This window comes from Phacochoerus africanus, chromosome 8, assembly GCF_016906955.1.
Source record: "Phacochoerus africanus isolate WHEZ1 chromosome 8, ROS_Pafr_v1, whole genome shotgun sequence".
Classification (NCBI taxonomy): domain Eukaryota; kingdom Metazoa; phylum Chordata; class Mammalia; order Artiodactyla; family Suidae; genus Phacochoerus; species Phacochoerus africanus.
Window position 1 is genome coordinate 25565047 of NC_062551.1, and position 23747 is coordinate 25588793.

A 23747-nucleotide genomic window follows, 5' to 3' on the forward strand; every position below is an offset into this window, starting at 1 on the left:
AGTGTTGGATCCAGGCATTACACACAATGGTGCATTGAATGCCATACACCACAAGTGGTAGTGTTTATTGCTTTTACTCTTGAGCTGAAGATTTGAGGTTTGTGAGGTTTGAGCCTCAGATTGATATTGCTTCTGTGAGCCTGTGAGAGATGACCACAGGCAGATAATCAGTTAAACTGGAAAAGAATTATAAAATCACATGTAAAGATATATTAATAAAATATCTGGAATGAAGAAGGTCCTTTTAAGGAGAGAGTAGTAATCATAAAAATGATTAGCTGAGTTGGTCTGCAAGATGAAAATTCAACTCTTATTCTCAGTCTAGTGGGATCAGACAAAGGCTTCCCCCACGCCCCACATAATTTTAGTCCAATGAAGAGAATGAAATATCAATTTTACATGAAGCATATTACAAACATTTATAAAATGTCTAATTGGTTTCTTTTATATTTGATTTTCAACAATCATATTGTAGAAAGACAACCTAAGTTTAATGGATTAAAACCCTTGACCAAGGGGGGAAAAAAGGATCTATCCAGCTTTGACAATCACTTCCTGTGTGTGTGTGGAGAGACGCTTAGCCTCTCTGGTCTAATAATGTGGGGATTATAGCACATACTTTATATTCTCCTAGGAATGAGATCAGTGTCATGTATCTAGTACATTTCTCCCACACAGTACAGGCTCCAAAAAAAAAGTGGGGCTTATTAATTGAAGAAAAATAATTACTGCATTAATTAATATTCCCTTCTTATTTTTCAAAGCATTTGACATACAAGGATAAGGTTTATGGTTACTAATTATCCTTATTAATAAAACTAAAGTCAGTGTTACTCTTCAAAACCAGGGGGACTTACATTATCATTGAAATACTCCTTTAGAGTTGGGAGAGAGCAGGGAAACACAATTAGAAATACAATCACTCCTGAGACTTCTACCACCATCTGATGACTCTTACTTCACATGCCCAGCCCTATTTCTGTAGTGAGCTAACTGGCAAATCCATATTTCTGATTACCTAGTTCCACCTAGCTGTCATACAAGCCCCTCCAACTAACAAGTCCAACCTAAACTTAATTCAACTTCTTTTCCTCCTAATAACTTGTCCTTTTGGATTCATAATCCCAGATACCAAGATCACAATCCACTCAGTTTTTCGGGTAAGTCAGCATAATATCACACTAGCATTCTCTAATCAGTTATCAAATCCTGATCAGTCTGTCTTATCAGTGCACCATCGTTAATCCAAGCATTGATTGATGTGTTTCGGACACAAAGCAAAGAAATGAGCATACAGCGAGACAAGATCCCTACCCTCTTGGGGCTTACATTCTGGTGAGATAGTCAGACCCACAGGCACAGGAAAAGCCAATAAGCAAATTAGGTTCACAGATTTGTAACTGATATAGAGGAAACCAACAGGGTGAGCTACTTTAGATAGAAAAGAGGGCACATTTTGTCTGTATGAGGAACTAACAGATGGCTGGGGGTTGGACCACAGGAGAATGGAGTACGTTGAAGTTGCAGAGGTTTGCAGGGCACTGGTCACATAAAGCAATACAGTAAGGGAATTGAAATATATTATAAGACTTTGGGCAACCAGTAAAGAAGTTTAAGTTATGGAGCTATGTGGTCTGAGTTGGCTGTTCATATTCCTCTGGCTTCTTTGTGGAGAAGAGATTGGGAGCAGGAGACATGCTGAGAGACTATTTTCATCTTCCAGGCCAGAGATTATGATGGGCTAGACCAGGCTGATGGCAGTGCAGAAGCAGCAAATCCTTCCCTCTTTTCCATCATCAATTTACTGAATCATTTTAGGAGATATGTGTGTGTGTGTGTGTGTGTGTGTGTGTGTGTGTGTGTGTGTGTATACATTGCATTTTGACTTTCATAGAAATCTTCCTGACATGCCGCTAGGTGTATGTGCTTTCACTCTGTCCTCCACACTGCCTGTCAGACAGATTTGGCCTCTACTGCTCAGCATCTCAACTAATCCCCCATTGTCCTACAGAGGACCTCAAAAAGTGGTGAAGGTTATTGCACAATTACTCAGCAGTTTCAAATACTACTGAACAGGTCCCACCTGATACACAGGGCTATAATCTCTGGGCACCTTGAATGAGTATTTTTTCTTTTTTTTTTCTTTAGGGCTATACCCATGACCTATGGAGGCTCCCAGGCTAGGGGGCGAATCAGAGCTGTAGCTGCTGGCCTACACCACAGCCACTGCAATGTCAGATCTGAGCTGTCTGTGACCTACACCACAGCTCATGGCAATACCAGATCCTTAACCTGCTGAGCGAGGCCAGGGTTTGAACCTGTGTCCTCATGGATACTAGTCAGGTTCATTTCTGCTGGGCCACAATGGGAACTCCTTGAATGGGTTTGGTTTTTTGTTTGTTTGTTTGTTTGTTTGTTTGTTTTTGTCTTTGCTATTTCTTTGGGCAGCGGCATATGGAGGTTCCCAGGCTAGGGGTCGAATCGGAGCTGTAGCCACCGGCCTACACCAGAGCCACAGCAACTTGGGATCCGAGCCGCGTCTACAACCTACACCACAGCTCACGGCAACGCCGGATCGTTAACCCACTGAGCAAGGGCAGGGACCGAACCCACAACCGCATGGTTCCTAGTCGGATTCGTTAACCGCTGCGCCACCACGGGAATGGGTATTTTTAAATAAGTTCTCCAAGTGATGTAGATATCTGCTCTCTTATTTTCCCCACCATCCCCAGGAACACTAGCCTATAAAATGCAATTTAGCTAAACACAAGATCTGTCCAGAATGGCCATGATTGGTCTACCCTCCATTCACTGTCGGCATTTCACCATCTACTGTTATGTCTTGTATTTATTTTTTTTACCTCAACCCTAAAGGAGAGGAAATCACTGGTTGTGTTCATTGTTTGGGGTGGTGGTTGGACAAGGAAGTAAATAGGTGATTACAGGGCAATAGGATAGACAATTTGGAACAGGGCTGGGAAGATCGAAAGATATCAAGGAAGATAGCAAGATTCATTCTGCATCCTTAAGAAACCAGCACAGGGTCTTCAAAATAAGATTTTGATGAGTAAATGAATTAATGAATGATGAATGAAACAATACCTACTACTGAAGAACAAGAACCACTAAAGCAATGTTCTTTTTTAGCTGTATCCATTTCATGAAGTAGTGATCATTTCAGACAGAAATAAGGAAGTGCTACTTAAACTAAGATTACGTTTAAGGCAATATGTTCCAAATGAAAAAGGACTCTGCTAGTCAAGAAAGACAGTTTATTTCCAAGCTTCTAAGAGGGTTCTACAAACAATAGAGGCTTAAAGTAAAAAAGAGAAAAAAAGAAGAAAGAAAAACAAGTACTTTTAACTATTGAAAAGTAGACAGCCTTTAAAAAAATTTTTTTTAAACATGAAAATGTGAAAATGTAGTTGTCAAATCTAATCCAAATATATTCCTAGAAAAAAGGATCATCCACGGTGATGGGCTTACTTACAGCTGTATACTTGTTTAAGTGCTATTCATTTTCCTTTTGAGTTATTTCTTCACTTCAAATTCAATTGGAGATCTGTGCAAATCTAGCAAAATATTCTTTGGATTACAAAAAGTATATAAAAAAATGAACAAAACCTGCAATTATGGAAGTATTGAGAGTGTGCAATCCTTCACTGAAATGAAAGATTCCAAAGTGACATTGTCCACAGAATTTATTCCATTGAAGTGTTCAGACAATTTGATTTAAATGCAAAGGAATATGGAAGTGAGCACTTCATCAAAACATTTCTCTTTGTATGCATTTTGACTGAGTCATAAAAATAGTACGTAGCAGGATATCAAGAAATACTTGAAACAAACTCTCACAATAGTTTTAAAAAAAGAAAAAAGGATTATCTAAACATTGTCTGCAGTCAAGAGAAAGCATGTGCCCTGTGTCTAGAGGAAAGAGGAAAAGCACTTGGAGCATAGCATGACCTGTGTGTTCTTTCCCCGAGTATTGCTATGTTTTGACCTTTGGCCCTATAGAGCAGGTGAAGTGTTCTTCACAGAAGTCCTAGTCCCCAGGCAGTGAGAGGCAACTGCAGGAGACTGCAGGCATACTCACAGATCAAATGTCATTGACCCCCAGAATCCACCATGGTCCCTGCCCTCATTCTGAGCTTATGACCTAAAGCATATTTTTAAACAAAGGTTTGAAAATGAATTATTCTTTCTTAGATCAAACTTGAAAATGCCACATCGTTTTAAGAGGTGTTAAAATCACAAGAGAAAAAATAAGCAGTTTCAACTGTCAGTCATTACGATAGCCTGGCAAGATCAAAGTAAGGAAAAATAGAATAACAATGGAGAGCTGATCTGATAACTACATGTGGCAAATGTATATTTTTGACCCTTTTCCTCCCTAACCCCCAAATGCTCGGTATGGGGCATAAAATCTACATCTTGAACTTGAGAGTTCTGATAGTTTCACTCCCTCATGGATTTGATTCTCATAACCATCAAATTACTGCTGTACAAGATAAGCGTATATTATATAACAAGTATTGCAGAATCATGAACTGACCTAGATCTTTAGCATCCTTCTTTTGAAGAAGATGTATGTGAAGAGAAGCCAGGAAGCTAATACCAAGAATGTACAAAAAAGCTTTACACAATGTTACAGAATCTTGTCTGAAAAAAACATTTGTAAAACATATTTGATTTTAAATAAACAATAAAAGCAGCAGACTACAATAGATCATAAATAGGGTTATTAAAAGATCACAAATATCTTAAATTATAATTATAAATGGGTCATTAGAAATAATTTTTTCAGTGTTAAGAATCAAACCCAGAATTAAAAAAGAATCTTTTTTTATTTCAAAGGTTGCTTCTTATATTGAAGCTCATATTAAAGCAACAGTACAATGTTCATAAAATATAAGTGTGATGCTGTAACATTTCTTACATGTCAGAATACTGATATTTGTATGTATACTAAAATAAGAACTTTAAAATTGTACAAATAGATACATTAAAAATGACATAGAAATAGGGCGCCTCTCACTGAAACAAGACAGTTATATCTGGCACGTATTAGTTTAAGATGAAAGTAGAAGCAAAAAGATTTACAAGAATCAGCAGTAACAAGATTGATGTTCAAGAGACATAATTGTACATTGTATTGTACATACATTGTATGGGTTTAAGCTGGCTGAATATTATATATTTCAAGTTTAAAAATGCACTACATAGAGAGTGTCCATAGTTTAAGGCGAAATTACAGCTCAGAACTGTTGTCCTTTCTAATTTTGTGGAAGCTTCTTTGACAAATTAAAAAAAAAAAAGAAGAAGAAAAAAGACTTAGATGTTCATAACACATAAATTTCCCTTCATTGTGAGTTCACCGTTAGACTTCCCCTTCTCTTAAATATTTTGTATGCCAAGTGGTTTTTCTCTAGCCAAGTTGATAAACAACTTCAATATTTGCCTTTTTGTGAGAAAAGGTACTTCACAGTATTTACCACTTTGATGTCCTTGCAGTTTTATTAAATGTATCCTCTCTGTAAAAGTTTGCTTGTCTTAAATGAGCCTTTCCTTGATTTAAAAAAATACCTGTTTACATATCTTCTAGATTCTTCAGAACGCCAGACACAGTTCTTAAGGCCAAATTTGTATCATTATTGTTAAGAGTCGTCATCAAAAGTGTCTTTGGAACCGTACAAGTCTGCTAGTTTCTTAAACCGAGGTCCCCAGTTCTGTAGGTAGTCATAGTCCAAGTCTGAATCTGTGGTGGCCGACTCTAAGGAGCTCAGGGACCCAGCCACTGAGCCCCTGCCTTCGTAACCATAGATTTGGATGGAGTCATAAGGAGGGGCAGTCGGGTCATTATCTGCCTCCTGTATTCTCGTGTTGATGAAATCATCCACATCCACACTGTTGGGTGCTGGTCGGAGCCCGGGTCTAGGCATGTACTGATACTCGGGTTTTATGTCTTTGCGAGGGATAAATCCATTGATACCATCCGGATTCTGGAGGGTGGCAATATCAAAGGCTTCTGTGTCTTCTTCCCCACCCCCCTCATCATCATAGGTAATGATGTTCTCACGGACATCTTCTTCCTCGAAGACAATGAGTGGTTCTTTCTTTTGCCTTCTCAAAGTCACAAACAACACTACGATGACTACAGGGTAAAGAAAAAGAAAGGAAGCATAAGTTAAGCCTAGTCTTGCTGGGTTTTCTCCCCAGGAGACTTCTGCTTACCATAAAGCATGGTGTATACATGCTTTAGAACTAGAACCCAGTCTATGAAATGAGAACTTGACCTGAAATCCCCAAAGATGTACAAAACTGCCCTCCACCTGACTCTTTTTCTGCAAAAGGCTGCCAGAAAAAAAATTATATCTGAACAAACTGGCAAGTTGGAACTTTGAGCTTTGTACATATGAATCTGACACTATTTGGAAGTCATCTTCTGAAGAATTAGGAAGATTCTAGATATGTTGGTCTGTAACCTCTTAAAAGTGGGCTAGGCCTGTTTCTTTTGCAGAGGAAGACAGCTGCCTCTCCAAAGTTTACAAATGAGGACATTCAGAGACTTGAGGTTGTAACTGTCTCTAAGAGGTGCTGTGCCCCCGCCCAGAGGTCTGCAGTGGGGTCAGCATTGACCCTACTCTGTCTTCATAAGACATATTATCGGAGGCACAGCTAGACTCTCTTCAGATCACTCTACAGAAGAGAGGAAGTCCATAAGGACACTCAAGAGACAAAGGCCAAATCTTCTCCATTTTTTTGAACACACCTGAGAGAAAGGATTCTACTAAGCTCAGGCCATCTATGGACAAGTGAGCAGAGTTGCTTATAAGGAAAGTTCAGACACTGCTTCATTCTCTATCAATCCCTCCACCTCCCCACAAGAGGTTTCTACAATGTTCACTTGGAACATTGTCCTGCAAACTTTGCAAGACTGAAGAAAACATCTGTGGCTGAATTTGGCAAGTGGCTTGAGAGCCCCTCTGGGTCCACCATCCCTCTGAGATGCAGGGATGAGGACTTGTACTTGCTCAGACTCTGAATGACTTCCAGTGTTCACCAAGCACTGTCCTTCCTCTGTGCCTTAACATCTTAACATCTTCACCAGGACACTGTTCTTATTTATTTATTTTTTTGCTTGGCTGACTCTATCATTTAACACAAAAACTTTTGCTGGCATCATACAGGGCTATTGGTACCCGCTTTATATACTCACCTGGCCATCACTTTGACACTTGGCACACGGTTCACACATCTGGCTCCCTCACTAGACTATGAGCTTCTCAGAGCTTTTTTTGTCTTCTGTTCCCCCTGCTTACTTGATTCATCCATCCCAGCACCCTTTCCCAGCTGGAAAACCCATTCAGCATCTGATAAGTATGTCATGTCCTCCAGGAAGATGTCTTTGACCTTCCCAGTCAATGTCAGGCACTCTCTGCTCTTGTGCCGTCACCACCTTTGGTTCATGTCCCTCTTGTGGCACTCACCATGTGCCTCTGTGGTTTATCTACTCAGGCATATTTTCCTCAATAGACTATGAACTTTTTCATCCCCAAGATCTTGTATGATTCTTCTTTTTATCCCACAGGGCTGAACACAAGGTCTGGTACCCAGAAAATACTCATTAGCAATTTGCTGAACTGATTTTGGTGACCATTCCCTATGCAGCCGGGATCCATTAATTCATTGAATGGAGAACTAAGGATCATAGAACAAATATAAATTTGACATGAGACATACTTAGATTTGAATCCTGAGTTTTTGGTCATGTATAAGTTCTGAGACTTTGGAATAACTGGTCTAATCTTCCTGAGGCTCGGCAGTGTGAGATGTTACCTGCATCAGCACATTCCTGCTATTATAGAGTAAACTGCAGATGGGGCAAAGAGAGGCACCTAACTCAGCAGGCAAATGCAGGAAAAGCTTCCCCAGGGTTCCCATCAGCTGAGACACATACCCAGATATGACATTTGACAATTAGGGGAGGAGTTCAGGTCCAGCTATAGCCAGGCCAGTCTTCATCCAGTTCCTTGAGTCCTGTATAGACTGCCTTTGATATCATGACCGTTCTTTCTCCCTCTACCTCTTCTCATTCCTCTTGTAAAGTAAACCATTGGTCATATACTTGGTCTCTACCTAAATTCCACTGCTGCAAAATCTTCTCTGATGTTCTCACCTCCTCCTCTGTTAATGCCCCCAGAAGTCTTCTGCTCTGTCATCCTGTGATGCCCAGCAATTCACACACTTCCCCAACCTTCCCCAAGTCTGCTCCATCTGCTTGCCAAGTTGCCTGCTCCCCCAACCATACCCTAACATACACGAGCAGGCCCCCCTCTTTTTTGCCTCACATTGCATCCACAGTATATAGCACACTTCCCAGGAACTTGGGACATACATGTGTTTGAATGGAGGGCGCCTGGTTGAGAGGCCCTTCCTGCGGGTGGCCCCAGGAGACCCCTTACCCAGGAGAATGACGATGCAGGCAAGGATGGCGATCAGAGCCCCTGTGCTCAGGCCAGCGTTCAGGATGTAGGCCTCAGCATTGCAGGACAGCAGCGCCCCATTCACATCACACCCACAGACCTTGATGGTGAGGGTGTTGGTGCTACTCATGGGCGGGATTCCACTATCGCTGATCACAATGGGCAGGAGGTACAAATCCTGCTTCTGCCGACTGAACCCTCCGCGCCGGGCATACACCCCTGCGGTGTTATCTGTTGGAAGAGGGGAGACAGGTGTAGTCTCAGAGTCAGACCACTGGAATCACAGCCTTCACGTTTTGCATGTAGCCTGGCAGATCTGAGTGTGTTCTTCTCACTGCCACGGCCAACAGCCAGAATCTTCCCCACTTTTCTTGAGTCTAGTATCTATAGAAGCTGGAGTCATTTGGCATGATAAGGATCCCTGAGTTTCCTCCTGTTTTGGTATAAAATTCAGAAATCGGCTCTCGTTTTTTGGTCCACATGAATGTCTTTGATAGCCATTTTCTGTTTTGGTGTTGTCCCTGTCCTCAAATACAAGAAAGTGTGGACTTCAATCACGTTACATAATAACATAATCCTATGTTAGTTTAGGATACAGTTAAATATATAAGCGAGTGTGAGAAAAAACACACAAAGAAGCTCCCCCCACCCATGTTTTCGCTTTCCCTACTTCATGACAAGCCTTTGGCCAGTTTTTGTTTGTTTTTTGAGAGCTTTCCAATCCAACCTCAAATCTTGCCCAAACTATGAACCCACTCATGAATCCTAAAGGAGAATTCTGTTATTTAAGAGGAAATATTTTATAAACCCAGTAGCAGGTTTATAGTTTCTCTCAAATTCAAACATCATCAGCCACCCAGTTAAACATGTCACTCCTGGTTAAAACAATGCCAAGTTTTCTCTGTCGCCCACACAACACAGCTGACGTTTACACAGTGCATCACCAGGTAGTTCTCTGATCTAGATTTTATTTTGCCTTCCAGGGTCACACCTGCCCCTTCCCACACACCCCAGTTTGGCCTGATGTGCAGAACTCAAGAGTGTCCCCCAGCTCACCACTCTTCATACGCCCTAGCTTTGACCCTCTGCCTTAATGCCCCCCAAAGGTGTTCCTTTGATTATGACAGGTGAGCTTCTCAAGCCTGAAAATGGAATTCAAAAGCTGCCTTCAGGGATCCCTTTCTAGACTTCTCCCTCATCTCCTTTGGAAGCCATCACATGGGACATTCCTATAGAAATTGTTCTCCCACCCTTCTCTCATTATTTGTTATCATAACTAATTGGAGTTCTCCTAGACTGTGAATTTCTGGAGAATTGAGGCTTCTATCTGATTCATCTTGGTCTCTCCAGTCCTGGACACACAACAGACATTCAGTAAATATGTGTTGAGCAAATGTCGTAACCGTCTTCTGGGAAAGGTTAAACCCAAATTCCAGATGTTGGCTTTCATGTGTTTCTCAATCTTTTGTAACCTATTTCCCAAAATGCTTCCTCATCATGTTTTCTCCAAATCTCTACCAGCCAAAAAGATTTTTTTCTAGACCATATGTTCTGCATTTGTAAAACAGTGGTATTATAAAACAGTGGACGTTTTGAATATGCTCCATCAAATTACACACAGACACATACAGAGACACGTACACAACACACACACACATCCTCAGTATGTCATGCCTTTTTTTCTAATGAGTTAGGAATCAGCAATTCATAGCAGTAAGAATGTTATGACCAACATGATGGCGCAATAGCTAGAATGCTTTAATGGGTTTACAGAACCATGAATTACCTCTTGTGGTGAGAAAAATTATCTTAGAATCTGAAAGTTGAATTGATGTATTTTAGGTTAAAGGAAATATATTCTATATGAGATAGTATATATATATATATATGTATGTATACACACACACACACACACATATATGTACATACATATGTGTGTATATGGCAGGTTCAGTCTCATTTAGGACTAAACAGATATTCTGAGTATTTCAGAAGGTAAGGTGTGTGCCCCCATGGCCTTTGGAATGACTTATAATGACAGATTCTCTGTCCTTTGCTGCCAGTATCTCAATATAAACAGGACAGAATAGCTAGCCCTCCTTTCTATATTTTCTGAATTTTGTGTGATTGGCATATTATTGCTCTTATCACTGGAGAAAAATCATATGTACTTTAGAAAATCTTACAAAAATAAGCTGGTCAAATAGAATGTTAACTGAAAATTCAGTTTCCTGACTGTTCTTTTCTATTCTAGGCTATACATTGTTCCATGCTTAACAATTGAAAAAAAAAAAAAATTACATACCTACAATAAATTACCTCAGATGTTATTTTTTTCCTTCTCATAAGTTTTTTTGGGTTCAAATAAGAATTCCAAAAGTAAGATGTTATAATATTTACCCTATTTTAATGATCTGAAATATCACTAATGCCATCATAAATAAAAATAAATGTAAAAATTATGAAAAAAGCAAATTAATTAAATTGCTTGGTCAAATATGCCTCTCTGATACAAATGACAGTCACAAGAGGGAATTCATTTACTTTATCTATTGGGTCCCAACCTGTTGCCCATGGTGTTGTTTGGAAGGAATGTGACCTGGATGTATTTATTTTTAAAAACCGGTGGAAGCCATAATTTAAAATCTATTCCTCACTGCGCTATGCATGCAAGACTGTACCTCCAATTCGGAAGAAGTGGTATATATACACAATGGAATACTACTCAGCCATAAAAAAGAATGACATAATGCCATTTGCAGCAACATGGATGGAGCTAGAGAATCTCATACTGAGTGAAATGAGCCAGAAAGACAAAGACAAATACCATATGATATCACTTATAACTGGAATCTAATATCCAGCACAAATGAACATCTCCTCAGAAAAGAAAATCATGGACTTGGAGAAGAGACTTGTGGCTGCCTGATGGGAGGGGGAGGGAGTGGGAGGGATCGGGAGTTTGGGCTTATCAGACACAACTTAGAATAGACTTACAAGGAGATCCTGCTGAATAGCATTGAGAACTTTGTCTAGAGACTCATGTTGCAACAGAAGAAAGGCTGGGGGGAAAAATGTAATTGTAATGTATACATGTAAGGATAACCTGACCCCCTTGCTGTACAGTGGGAAAATAAAAAAAATAAATAAATAAAAACAAAAGGTCAAAAAAAAAAAACAAAAAAAACCCTGTACCTCCAGATCACAGAAGGCCGGCTCACACGTGAAGGTAATTGAAAATCAAACACTAATGGGAAACATGGATCTGAGCAGGACACCAGCCTGTGAATTCAAGATGTTTCATATTCTGAACAGCTGAGTCCTCTCAGACATTCTGAAGCGGTGACATGAAAGCTCATCAAAGTCCCCCCTGACTGAACCATTTATAACCTCTGACTGATGCATCAGTAGAATCTCGAGAACTTTAAAAAAAAAAAAAATGTCTTCTAGTGAAACATGTTTCACATATGGATTTTAAGATTAGTTTGAGAGGTGGAAAATGAATGGGCTGAAGGTCTCTTCTTGGGCACCCTCCAAATACATGCTTTAGAATGGGTCATTTGTCCTGTCAGGGCCTCACGTGTTCATCTTTAAAATGAGGACATCGGTTGATATCAAGCATACCACACGGAGTGGTTATTAGAACCAAATAATGTAATAAAAGCCAGTGGCTGCCCTCTGGGCTGTGCTTCAGAGGGCTCAGGAATCCTCCTACCAGAAAACCTGGCACCAGTATCGAGATCCTCCAATACCTGGTGATAGATAAATATGGATAGACAAGAAAAGTATCTGACCAGGCTACCTTGGCACCGACATGGTTGCTGTTGCTTGAATGAATAAAATATTGCACCATACAGATCTAAGTGGCCCCACCACCAACTGGAGGATGAGCTTTTTGTGGGGAGGGCCGTATGAGGAGACACTGCCATGTCCTGTGATGGTATTTCTTGTGGCCTACTCTGATCACTGATCTTTCACTAAAAAAAAGAGCCACTATGGGTAGAGACCTCCTGAAAAGCAACTCTAGAAAAACAAATGGAAAAAGAAACTAACAATAATACAACACTTCTATAAAATCAATTTTGTATCCTAAGTTTGGCTACAGATTCTCTCATCTAAATTTTTTTAATTAGCCACTCCCTGTCTTTGAGAGGGTCCTCTCCCTTTAGACATACAAGAAAATGTCACACCTGAAGTTCATGGGTGATCCAAAAAAAAAAAAAAAAACAGTTTCTGTGAGAACACATTTTCAGGGAAGTACCAAATTGACTCCATGGTTAATAAGATAAGGTCGAAAAAGGCAAATGTTGTATAGGTTTTTTAACTTTCATCAAGAGATTTCTCAGCACCTTCTCCTTTATAAAGTTACCAAAGGGCAAATCTCTAAGTATTTGGGGTCAAATAGACTTAGATTTGAATCTTGAATCTTCTACATATTAATTGCCTGATTTTTTAGACATTTTAGGTAAATGTCTGGAGTTGTTATATTCTCATACAGGAAACTAATAATTTTTAGGGTTAAATTCAATTCCATTCATAAAAGTTCTTAGCACAGTGCCAGGCTGTTGGAGATGCTCAGTAAATATTAATTCTTTTCTGGAAGCTCTCCTCTTTGAGCAGTAGACTAATGAGGAAGAGAAACATATTGGCAAAGAGAGGAAAGTGAATTCTTAGAAATGTCATTGCAGGCTTGAATGTAATTTTCCTACAAAGAAGGGCTCATCATCTAGAGATAGGAAGATAGTTCATGCTCCTCAGTCCTGGGTAACATATTTTCCATGGTAATAAAATATTTTTCAAGCACCTTGGTGTTCCATCCTGACACCCAGTGTTCTCATCCCTGGATACAAACATGTAAGCAGTTCCTTTTTCCTCCTCACTTAGGCCGCGATTTGCAAACGAGGCTGTTAATTACTAGTTTATGTCATGTACAAATTGAGTATTTCTATTAATGGAAAATAAATTCAAGTTTTGAAACATTATGTCTACAGCATGGATCCCTAATCCCAAGCTGTTTTTTTTTTTTGCTCACTTTGTCATGACACTAACACAATGTCAAAGTCCCTGAGAACAGTGGTCTTCATGGTACCAGTCTGGAGATGCTAGTGTCATGATGACATCATGCAAGGGAGGGATACAGATGATTAGGATTAAAAGGGAAAATCATGACAGGGAAGCAGCCTTTACTAGACAGACTGCACTGGGTGCCAACTTTGTATTAGCCAAAAAAAAAAAAAAAAAAAAGGAACAAAACAAAATGGGCACTATATGGGCCCAGCCCCTTCATATTAACAACTTAAAAAGAAGAAGCACAGCAGCAAAGAATTAGTGCTTTCTGCTCTCACCATGATATCAGGGGGGAGGCTTGGCTTAAGGAGAGAATGTCACCCTGTAGCCTTCCTGAAGCTATTCCTAAAGATGCTCTTCCTCACCAATTCTTTCCCCCTCTCCCTCTCTGCTCCAAAGCTAAGGATTCTCCCACTGACCGAAATGATCAGAGACACGTTAGTCTGTGAAGACAGGTGCTGCCTACATCACACTGGAGCTCATCTCTTGAGACTGTTAAAGATCTGGAGAATCTAGGCCAAGCCTTGCTCTTATTTTATTCCCTTCTGACCTAAATCTACCTACTCTACCCTTTGCAGCTCAAACCTCAGAGACAAAATAGATCTATTGACAGCATGAAAAACTCCCACACACTTAAAGACAGTTAGGTAGTCACTAGCAGAATAATCATTATTTGATTACTTTCCTCTGGGTCCTCTCTGCTTTTCCTAGAAATGTGTCAACAGTTCTAACAGGATAATGAAAAATAGATACATATAGTGTGTCTCCAAAATCTTCCTGGAATTTTAAGATTTAATAATTTCAGAAGAACACAGGCTACACAATTATAAAGACATCATTGAAAACTTTATTTAGATTTTTAATAGTCATTTTGATTGTTGAAAAATTAAATTTTTTTTTTGGTCTTCTGTATTTTTTTAGGGCTGCACCTGTGGCATATGGAGGCTCTTAGGCTAGGGATCAAATTGGAGCTGCAGCTGCCGGCCCACGCCACAGCCACAGTAACACGGGATCCAAGCCTCATCTGCAACCTACACCACAGCTCAGAGAAAGGCCAGATCCTTAACCCACCAAGCAAGGCCAGGGGTCGAACCTGCATCCTAATGGATACCAGCTGGGTTCATTAACCACTGAGCCACAAATGGGAACTCCTAATTTTAATTTTTGATGCCAGTATTTGCCACCTTGAATCTGAGAGGGACTGAGATAATAGAAATTTCACGTAAGACTTTTAGAGTTTGTAGCATTAATTTTCTGATATGACTAATGCTTAGAGGTGAACTTAATAACTTGTGTATATATCTTTTCTTGTCTTTCTGAACACCATATGAGCCGTGTATCTGCCTATTGTCACACTCAGAGTGCCTGTGTCACAGTTTATAGGGACTGTGTGAATGTCTGTCCTCTCCAGCAGACAGTAACCTCCTGGAAGGCAAGAACCTTGTCTCACTCAGATTTGTTCAGTCAGCAGTGTTTTGTGTGTTAGAGGAATAAACAGCTGAAGGATACTTCTTTCACTACATCTCAGCAGCCATCTGGCTTTTTCACAGTCAGAATTTACTGATTTATTAGCTTTCCATCAATTTCCAGCCTCCATCTTCTCCCACTTTGTATTTTTGAGCCAAACTCAATCAGTGCTGCCTGTATCTACATTACGGAGTTTTGTTCCTGAGAAATGTTTTCATCTCTTCATCTCATTATTCTTTTCTTATTATTCAGGGTGAGTCAGATTCAACTAAGTAACATTTATTGAGCTGTTAATACATGCAAACCTTATTCCCTATTACTCTTGCCTACTTTATCCCAAATAATTTTTAAATTCTATGTAGAAAGTATAATTACACTTATTTTATGCAAAAAGAAATTGAAAAACAAAGAGGAATACAACTGATCGCAGTAACATGGAAAATACAAACACAACTAGGAGCCAAACTCCTCTAGATTTCACTATTTTTTTTTCTTTTTCTTTTTACAGCTGCACCTGCAGCATATGGAAGTTCCAGGCTAGGGGTTGAATCAGAGCTGCAGATGCAGGCCTACGCCACAGCCACAGCAACACCAGATCCAAGTCTCATCTGTGACCTACACCACAGGGTGCAGCAATGCTGGGTCCTTAATCCACTGAGTGAGGCCAGGGATCAAACCCTCATCCTCAAGGATGTTTCTTAACCCTCTGAGTTCTGTAGCAGGAACTCCCATAGGTTTCACTCTATTTTTACTAGTGCTCAGATGACCCTAGAATCATGATATTATCACATGCAAATTACATTCTGTTTTTTTTTTTTTTTACCAAGTTTCCACAGCATGGTTAGTTGATTTAATGGACCTCATCACAGCCTATAGCTAAATCCAAATATTCACAGGTTCCAGATAAAACAGCTGCTCTTAGAAGCCTGAGAATTTTATGTCAGAGAGACCTACAATGAATTAAGGGTATTCATTCAACACTTCTCTTCCCATAGCATTTCCAGAAACAGACACACCTTCAAAAACAAATCAGCAATCCCACTCCTAGGTATATATCTTTCATTCAAAGCTTTCATTCAGAAAGATACATGCACCCCCTAAGCTCATTGCAGCACTATTTACAATCGCCAACACATCAAAATAACCTAAATGCACATTGACTGATGAATGGATTAAGAAGATCTGGTACATATACACAATAGAATACTACTCAGCCATAAAAAGAACAAAATAATGCCATTTGCAGCAACATGGATGGAATTAGAGATTCTATACTAAGTGAAGTAAGTCAGAAAGAGAAAGACAAATACCATATGATATCACTTATATGTGGAATCTAAAATATGGCACAGATGAATCTATCTACAGAATAGAAACAGACTCACAGACATGGAGACCAGACTTGTGGTTGCCAAGGGGGAGGGTGGAGGAAGTAGGATGGACAGGGAGTTTGGGGTTGGTAGACGCTGTATAACAACGGGAGGTCCTACTGTGTAACACATGGAACAATATCCAATCTCTTGGTTTAGAACACAATGGAAGATAGTATGAGAAAAAGAATGTGTGTGTGTATATATATATATATGTGTATATATATATATATATATATATATATATATATATATATGACTGGGTCACTATGCATATAGCATAAATTGACACAACACTGTAAATCAACTATATTCTAATAAAAAATGTAAAAACTCACTAAAATGCAAGTGGAAAAAAGATTTCCATTATTATCCCAGTGTTTTGAAATGAAGAAAATGCTTCAAGGTAAATTCTATGAGGCTAATCTTAAAATACTAGCACAGAAAATTGATCCAAGACTCTGATGGCTGTAATGTCTCCCCTCTGAATCAAGGAGCTGCATACTACAAGGGAGGGGGTGATCATAATCTTTTAATTAACACCTTTGATACTGAGGTATCAGCAAAATATAAAGTGTAATAAATAGCACTGTAGGAATAGCTGTTTATGTGCATGTGTGTATGAGGCAGCTAAGTGTGCACTGTTTGTTGGTAACAGTAGACTTTTCATTTTTATAATTTGTCACATCCCTTAGAATCAACTCTCCCTCCACTTTTGTTAGAGGATAGTTTTCTCCTTGGTGATGGGGAAGGAGAAAGGAACATATATCTTGGTTTAAGACAAAGAAGACTACCAAGGATTTCAGTGGGATATAAACATTTAGAGTCTTTCAGTGAGTTGAGAAATCCCAAGAGCAGTTAAGTCAGTGAGCAGAGGGAACTTTCAAAGAATAATCTGTCTGATCCACCAAAAAGATCCATTTCTCTTTTCTCTTGGGTTGGGGAGGGGATGGGTTTCCAGATAAATTGTGTTCGGTGTTGGACAAATTGCAATAATGAATTTCAGGCAGAAAAGGAACATAATTATTTATACAGTGAAAATGGCAGGGCATTAAAAGCCATCTGCCATTTTGATCTGCCAACAAAGCATCTTCCATATTGAAGCAATTAAAGGGAGGGGAAGTTTCACAGAAATCTGTTTGGCTATTTTTAAATTGTAAAAGTGAAAAACCAGAAGCGTATTTGGATGCTTCTTGGTGATGCATCACACAAAAAACTGACCTTACTTTAGAGCCCTCCCCCTCAAAGAGAGAGAGAGAGAGAGAGGAGAGAGAGAGAGAGAGTTTGCCCATTGGTCTAATTAGGGTGAATCTGTCTTGGCTATCATTCCTTACCCAGCCACACCTGCTTTCCATAAGAACATTTCGTTGTTGTTGTTCCCTTTTGTTTTTTATTTTTTAGTAGTGAATGTATACTGAATGTATCATGTATCAGAGCTCATGTGATCTGCATCTTGGCCCATATGAGATAATATTTTTGCAAAATAAATACATTTGAAAGTCACCTCTTCCTGGATCCAAACCTTAGATGTCCAGAATAACTTTGTGGAATAATGAAGAGGGAACAGATAAATGGACGGAAGGGGTGACAACGTGGTTTGACTCATTCAGAACATTCCAGCATCAAAAGATGGATTGTCTTTATCAGCCTGAAGTTTGTCTCACAGTGTAATCGTTTTTCTACTGTAATAATGAATCCCTGAAAAGTCTGAAGCACATTACATGTCTTCCCAACCACTCTCACTTTAATTCATGCATTTGGTCAACCCACTCTTCTTAAATGTTGGAATACTGCCCCCATAAAGCTCATATTCTAATGGAAGATAGACTGGGAAACGTATGCTTAGAACAAAGAGTGAAAAGAAAATTATGAGAGGTTAGTGCAGTGTTCTGAGAGCACAGAGGAGGAAGCATCCAAGATGGGCTGGGGATGCCCAGCAAAGCTTCAGCTAAGAGATTTTGTGAAGGTGAGACTTGAAAGAGGAGGTATAACAGGTAGGAGGAATACATTTCCCAAGGGACAAAAGCATGGGCAAGTGAGAACATAGCGTATTTGGGATACTAAAGGTGTTTCGAGGTTTCTGGAGCTAAATGGTTTAGGCTGGTAAGAGACAGGAGATAATAGACACAAAGTGTATGGGAGGTAGAACATATTACTTCTTGCTCACTAGGCTATAAAGTTTCAGTTAAATCTGCAGGAAATGGAGAGCCATAGAAGGACTTGAAGAAGAAAGATGATTATCAGTAAGTGCTGAGTTGAGTGGGGCAGGACTAGAGCTGGACAGCCTACTGGAGGCCACCCTGATAGTTATAGCTCCTCTGGAGGTCTGTCATGAATAGTCACTATCAAAATTAGCTGTGCTTTCACAATATAACTAACTTTGCTCCACATGCTTTTGGGGATTTCCTGACATCTGGGACTATGTCTTAATTACTCTCTAAAGCGAGACATTTAATCTTTAATCCTTGCTCTTTCCTTTATATTTTATCAAATGATCATTGTTTGGAATAAGAGGTTTGGGAGTTAAAAATATGAGGTTCAATATCAGAATATTTCAGTTTAATTTCTCAAGTCATTAGGTCAAAGGCCAAATCATACTGTCTTCGTGTTAGAATCCGAAGATTGTGATTAAAAACTGAGTATTTATTATTATTTATTAATTTGTTTTTCTCTCTTTTTTTTTTGCATTTTCTTGAGCCACTCCCACGGCATATGGAGGTTCCCAGGCTAGGTGTCTAATTGGAGCTGTAGCTGCCGGCCTTCACCACAGCCACAGCAACGAGGAATCCGAGCTGCGTCTGTGACCTACACCACAGCTCACGGCAATGCCGGATCCTTAAGCCACTGAGCAAGGCCAGGGATCAAACCCGCAATCTCATGGTTCCTAGTTGGATTCGTTAACCACTGTGCCACGATGGGAACTCCCTGAGTATTTATTTTAAATAAAGTAATGATGGAAAGGAAATTTCCTAAAACACGCACATACACCATGACACAAATCTTTTTTTGTTGTTATTTTAGGGCCACACCCTCAGCATAAGGAAGTACCCAGGCTAGGGGTAGAATCAGAGCTGTAGCCACCAGCCTATGCCACAGCCACAGCAACATGGGATCTGAGCCATGTCTGTGACCTACCCCACAGCTCACGGCCACCTCGGATCCTTAACCCACTGAATGAGGCCAGGGATTGAACCTGCATCCTCATGGATCCTAGTTGGGTTCGTTAACTGCTGAGCCACGAAGGGAACTTCCACAACACAAATCTTAATTTTAATCCAACAACCAATATTATCCAATATTATGCTCAATGATGAAACTCTAGAAGTAGTATCCTATTAAAGTAACAAGTAAAGCAAAAATGACCATTATTATTTCTATTATTTAACACATACTCTACAGGTGCAAATCAATGCAATTTGACTTTTTTTTTTTTTGCTTTTTTGGGCTGTACCTGTGGCATATGGATGTTCCCAGGCTAGAGGTCGAATCAGAGCTACAGCTGCCATCCTACACCACAGCCATGCAGGATCTGAGCCTCGTCTGTGACCTATACCACGGCACACAGCAATGCTGGGTCCTTAACCCACTAAGCAAGGCCAGGATCAAACCTGCATCCTCATGGATACTAGTTGGATTCATTTCTGCTGTGCCACAAGGGGAACTCCCAAAAACAAATATTTTAAAAAAGGATGAGCAAATTGTCATTATTTAATTTTTATGTCTCTTCCTAAAATATGCAAGAAAATAAGCTGAGAAGTTATATCACTTTAGAACAATGTCCAATAATAACCGAACTAGTTAAAACAGCTATAGTTTATACTAAAAATTGTCACTTAGGAAATATATATAATTTTAAAATCAACTTCGTAACAGCATCCAGAATATAAAGTAGCTAGCCATAAACTTTATAAGAAATGTATAGAACAAGAAGTTCCCTTGTGGCACAGTGGGTTAAGGATCCAGCATTGCTGTGACTTCAGTGTGGCTTTGATCCCTGGCAAGGGAATTTCTATATGCTGTGATGCAGCCCAAAAAAAAAAAAAAAAAGAAAGAAATGTATAGAACAAAAATGAAGAAAACTACAAAACCTCCCTGATGTTAATAAAAAGAGAATTGATTCAATGAAAGTTGGATTATGCTTCTGGATGGGAAGAATATTTAAAATTTTTCAGTCATTAAATCAGTCCATAAATTTAAGGTAAACTCAATAAAATTCATAAAGATACTTATCAGCCACCTGAAAAATAATTCTAAATTATATTTAGAGAAACAAAGAAAGCAAAATTTAAGAAAGAGTAATATAATGAAAATGTGGACAAAGTAGATGTCAGATTTTAACATATACATACATTATATGTGTGCAGTCATTAAAGAAAAATATATTATCATGAAAGTAAATAGAATAAGAGTTGAAAGTCCAAAAAAATTAATAGTATGTAATGTAGGTTAAAATAAAGATGGTGTTACAAAGCAGTTGGAAATGACTGACTTTCTCAATGATATTTAGGAAATAACCAAAAAAAGGGAGCTTGTATATTTATTTCATGTGGATAAATGTTTGAAATGGAAAACATGATATATAAGAAAGAAAACCTAGATGAATATTGATATCAATTTTGCATGAGGAAATCCTTGCTAAGAATATTAAACAGAAGAATTGATACAAAAAGTACAATATCTATATTTTAGAACACAGCATAATCAGGATTGAAAGAATATTGAAAACAATGGGGAAATATATGCAGTAGGTAAGATAAGTCACAGGTTAACAGCATTAAAAGATGAAGAGACTTTGCAGATCAATTGCAAATTGATGAATATGCAATTCAAAAATGGATAAAGGGCATGAGTAGCTGATTTGTAAAGCAAAGAAAGAAACAATACTTATTTTCAAAAATCCAAACTTTACTATTAATGGTAGGAATTGAAATTTTAATTTTTTCCAGTTTAAAATTTTATTTCAGTTGATTTATGATGTTGTCAATTTCTGCTATACAGCAAAGTGTCCCAGTTACATACACACACACACATTCTTTTTTTTTTTTTTTCTGTCTTTGTTGTTGTTGTTGTTGTTGCTATTTCTTGGGCCGCTCCCGCGGCATATGGAGGTTCCCAGGCTAGGGGTCAAATCGGAGCTGCAGCCACCGGCCTACGCCGGAGCCACAGCAACGCGGGATCCGAGCCGCGTCTGCAACCTACACCACAGCTCACGGCAACGCCGGATCGTTAACCCACTGAGCAAGGGCAGGGACTGAACCCGCAACCGCATGGTTCCTAGTCGGATTCGTTAACCACTGCGCCACGACGGGAACTCCCACACATTCTTTTTTTCATATTATCTTCTATCATGTTCTGTCACAAGTGATTTGATACAGTTCCCTGTGCTATAGAGCAAGACCTCATTGCTTATCCATTCTAAACATAATAGCTTGTATCTACAAACCCTAAACTCTCAGTCCATTCCATTCCCTCCCCCTCCCCTTTTGGCAACCACAAGTCTGGTCTCCATGTCTGTGAGTCTGTTTCTATTCTGTAGATAGATTCATCTGTGCCATATTTTAGATTCCACATATAAATGATATCATATGGTATTTGTCTTTCTCTTTCTGACTTACTTCACTTAAGTATGAGAATCTTTGGTTCCTTCCCATGTTGCTGCAAATGGCATTATTTTGAATATGATATGTGGTTATAATTTGCTTATCAATTTGTGAATCATTTAAAAAGAATAATAGCATCCAGAGTTGGCTTGAATGTGAGGAAATGGGAGCTTACCTATTTTATTAAGGCTATTATAAATTAGTATAATACTTCTGATAGGCTATTTGTCAATTAAGTGTCAAAAACTCCTGATACAGTTGGAGTTCCCGTCGTGGTGCAGCAGAAGTGAATCCAACTAGGAAGCATGAGGTTGCAGGTTTAATCCCTGGCTTTGCTCAGTAGGTTATGGATCCAGGGTCATTGAAAGCTGTGGTGTAGGTCGCAGATGCGTCTCAGATCTGGCATTGCTGTGGCTTTGGCATAGGCCCGCAGCTATAGCTCTGATTAGACCCCTAGCCTGGGAACCTCCATATGTCACAGGTGAGGCCCTAAAAAAAAAAAAAAGAAAAAAGAAAAAAGAAAAAACAACTCCTGATACAGTTAATTCCACTCTACAAATTCATTCTGAAAGAGTAAGTAAATATTTGACAAAGATTTGTGTAAACAATGTACTCAACTGATGTCACATCAAGTTAGGAGCATATTTAGAGAAAGAAATGTTGGTATAAATATACTGATGCTGAAAAATGCATATAACATATTATTATGGAGGGAAAAAGTGGACATTATTTTATAGTTACCCTTTTTAAAGACTAAAATATATGCCAAGAGAAGGTCTGGAAGGCTATAAAAATTAGCAATGATTATTTCTGGAGAGTTTATTATGAAGTTATTTTATTATGTCTAATTTTGTTTCTGCTTATTTGTATTTTCTAATTTTCCTACAAGGAATATGTATTAATTATGCAGCAGAAGAAAATTATAAAATTCTTTGTAAATATATTTTACTACAATTTCTATGGCTGTGACTAAAATTAAAATCGAAGTACAGTTTATCCTTTTTTGTTCACACTTTCTTTGGAATTCTGGATTTTTTTTTTCTCTTTGCCTTTTCCTAGGGCCACTCCTGCGGCACATGGAGTGCCCCAGGCTAGGGGTCTAATCAGAGCTGTAGCTGCTGGCCTATGCCACAGCCACAGCAATGCCAGCTCCGAGCCGCGTCTGCAACCTACATACAGCTCATGGCAATGCCGGATCCTTAACCCACAAAGGGAGGCCAGGGACTGAACGTGCAACCTCATCATCCCTAGTTGGATTCGTTAACCACTGAGCCACAATGGGAACTCCTAGATTGTTGAATTGAATTGAATTGAATTTTAGATTTTTTTTTCTCCTCTGAAAATTGTCGTTATTTGATTATGGAGTAAACAGTTTTTTAGAAGAATTAATCAGAAAAAGACACAAGCTCTATATTCTTAAATATGTAATATGTTACATACACCAGAGAGACCCCTTCAAACACTCTAAACTTTTTAGTTCAATTTCATTTATTGGTAGAATGACCTTGGGCAAATCTCTGAAGCATCTGATGTTTCATATCCCTTCCTCATCTAGGAAATAGGGATAAAAACATCCAACATGCCTACCCCATTCTTTAGGAATTAAGTGAAACGGTGGCCATGAGGAGGTTTTATAAACCAATGAAGAGATAGATAAATGAAGGAGGCTATTCTCACTGTTTTTTTTTTTTTCCTTTGCGCTTTCCTTTTTCATTATATGTTCTTTGTATTTTTTAAAGATGCCGTAAGTGTGATAT

At 39.0% G+C, this 23747-nt stretch overlaps 1 protein-coding gene across 1 annotated transcript in view; it reads right to left on the reverse strand.

Annotated features, from left to right (window-relative positions):
- Nucleotides 1-2426: 2426 nt before the first annotated feature.
- Nucleotides 2427-23747, reverse strand: part of CDH11 (cadherin 11) — a 151840-nt gene continuing 130519 nt past the window's right edge. Inside the window, exons 12-13 of the mRNA XM_047789254.1 lie at nucleotides 8466-8717; nucleotides 2427-6154 (exon numbers count right to left, since the gene is read on the reverse strand). Coding sequence (XP_047645210.1) covers nucleotides 5658-6154; nucleotides 8466-8717 — 749 coding nt within the window. The 3' untranslated portion in view covers nucleotides 2427-5657. The remainder of the gene's footprint in view (nucleotides 6155-8465; nucleotides 8718-23747) is intronic.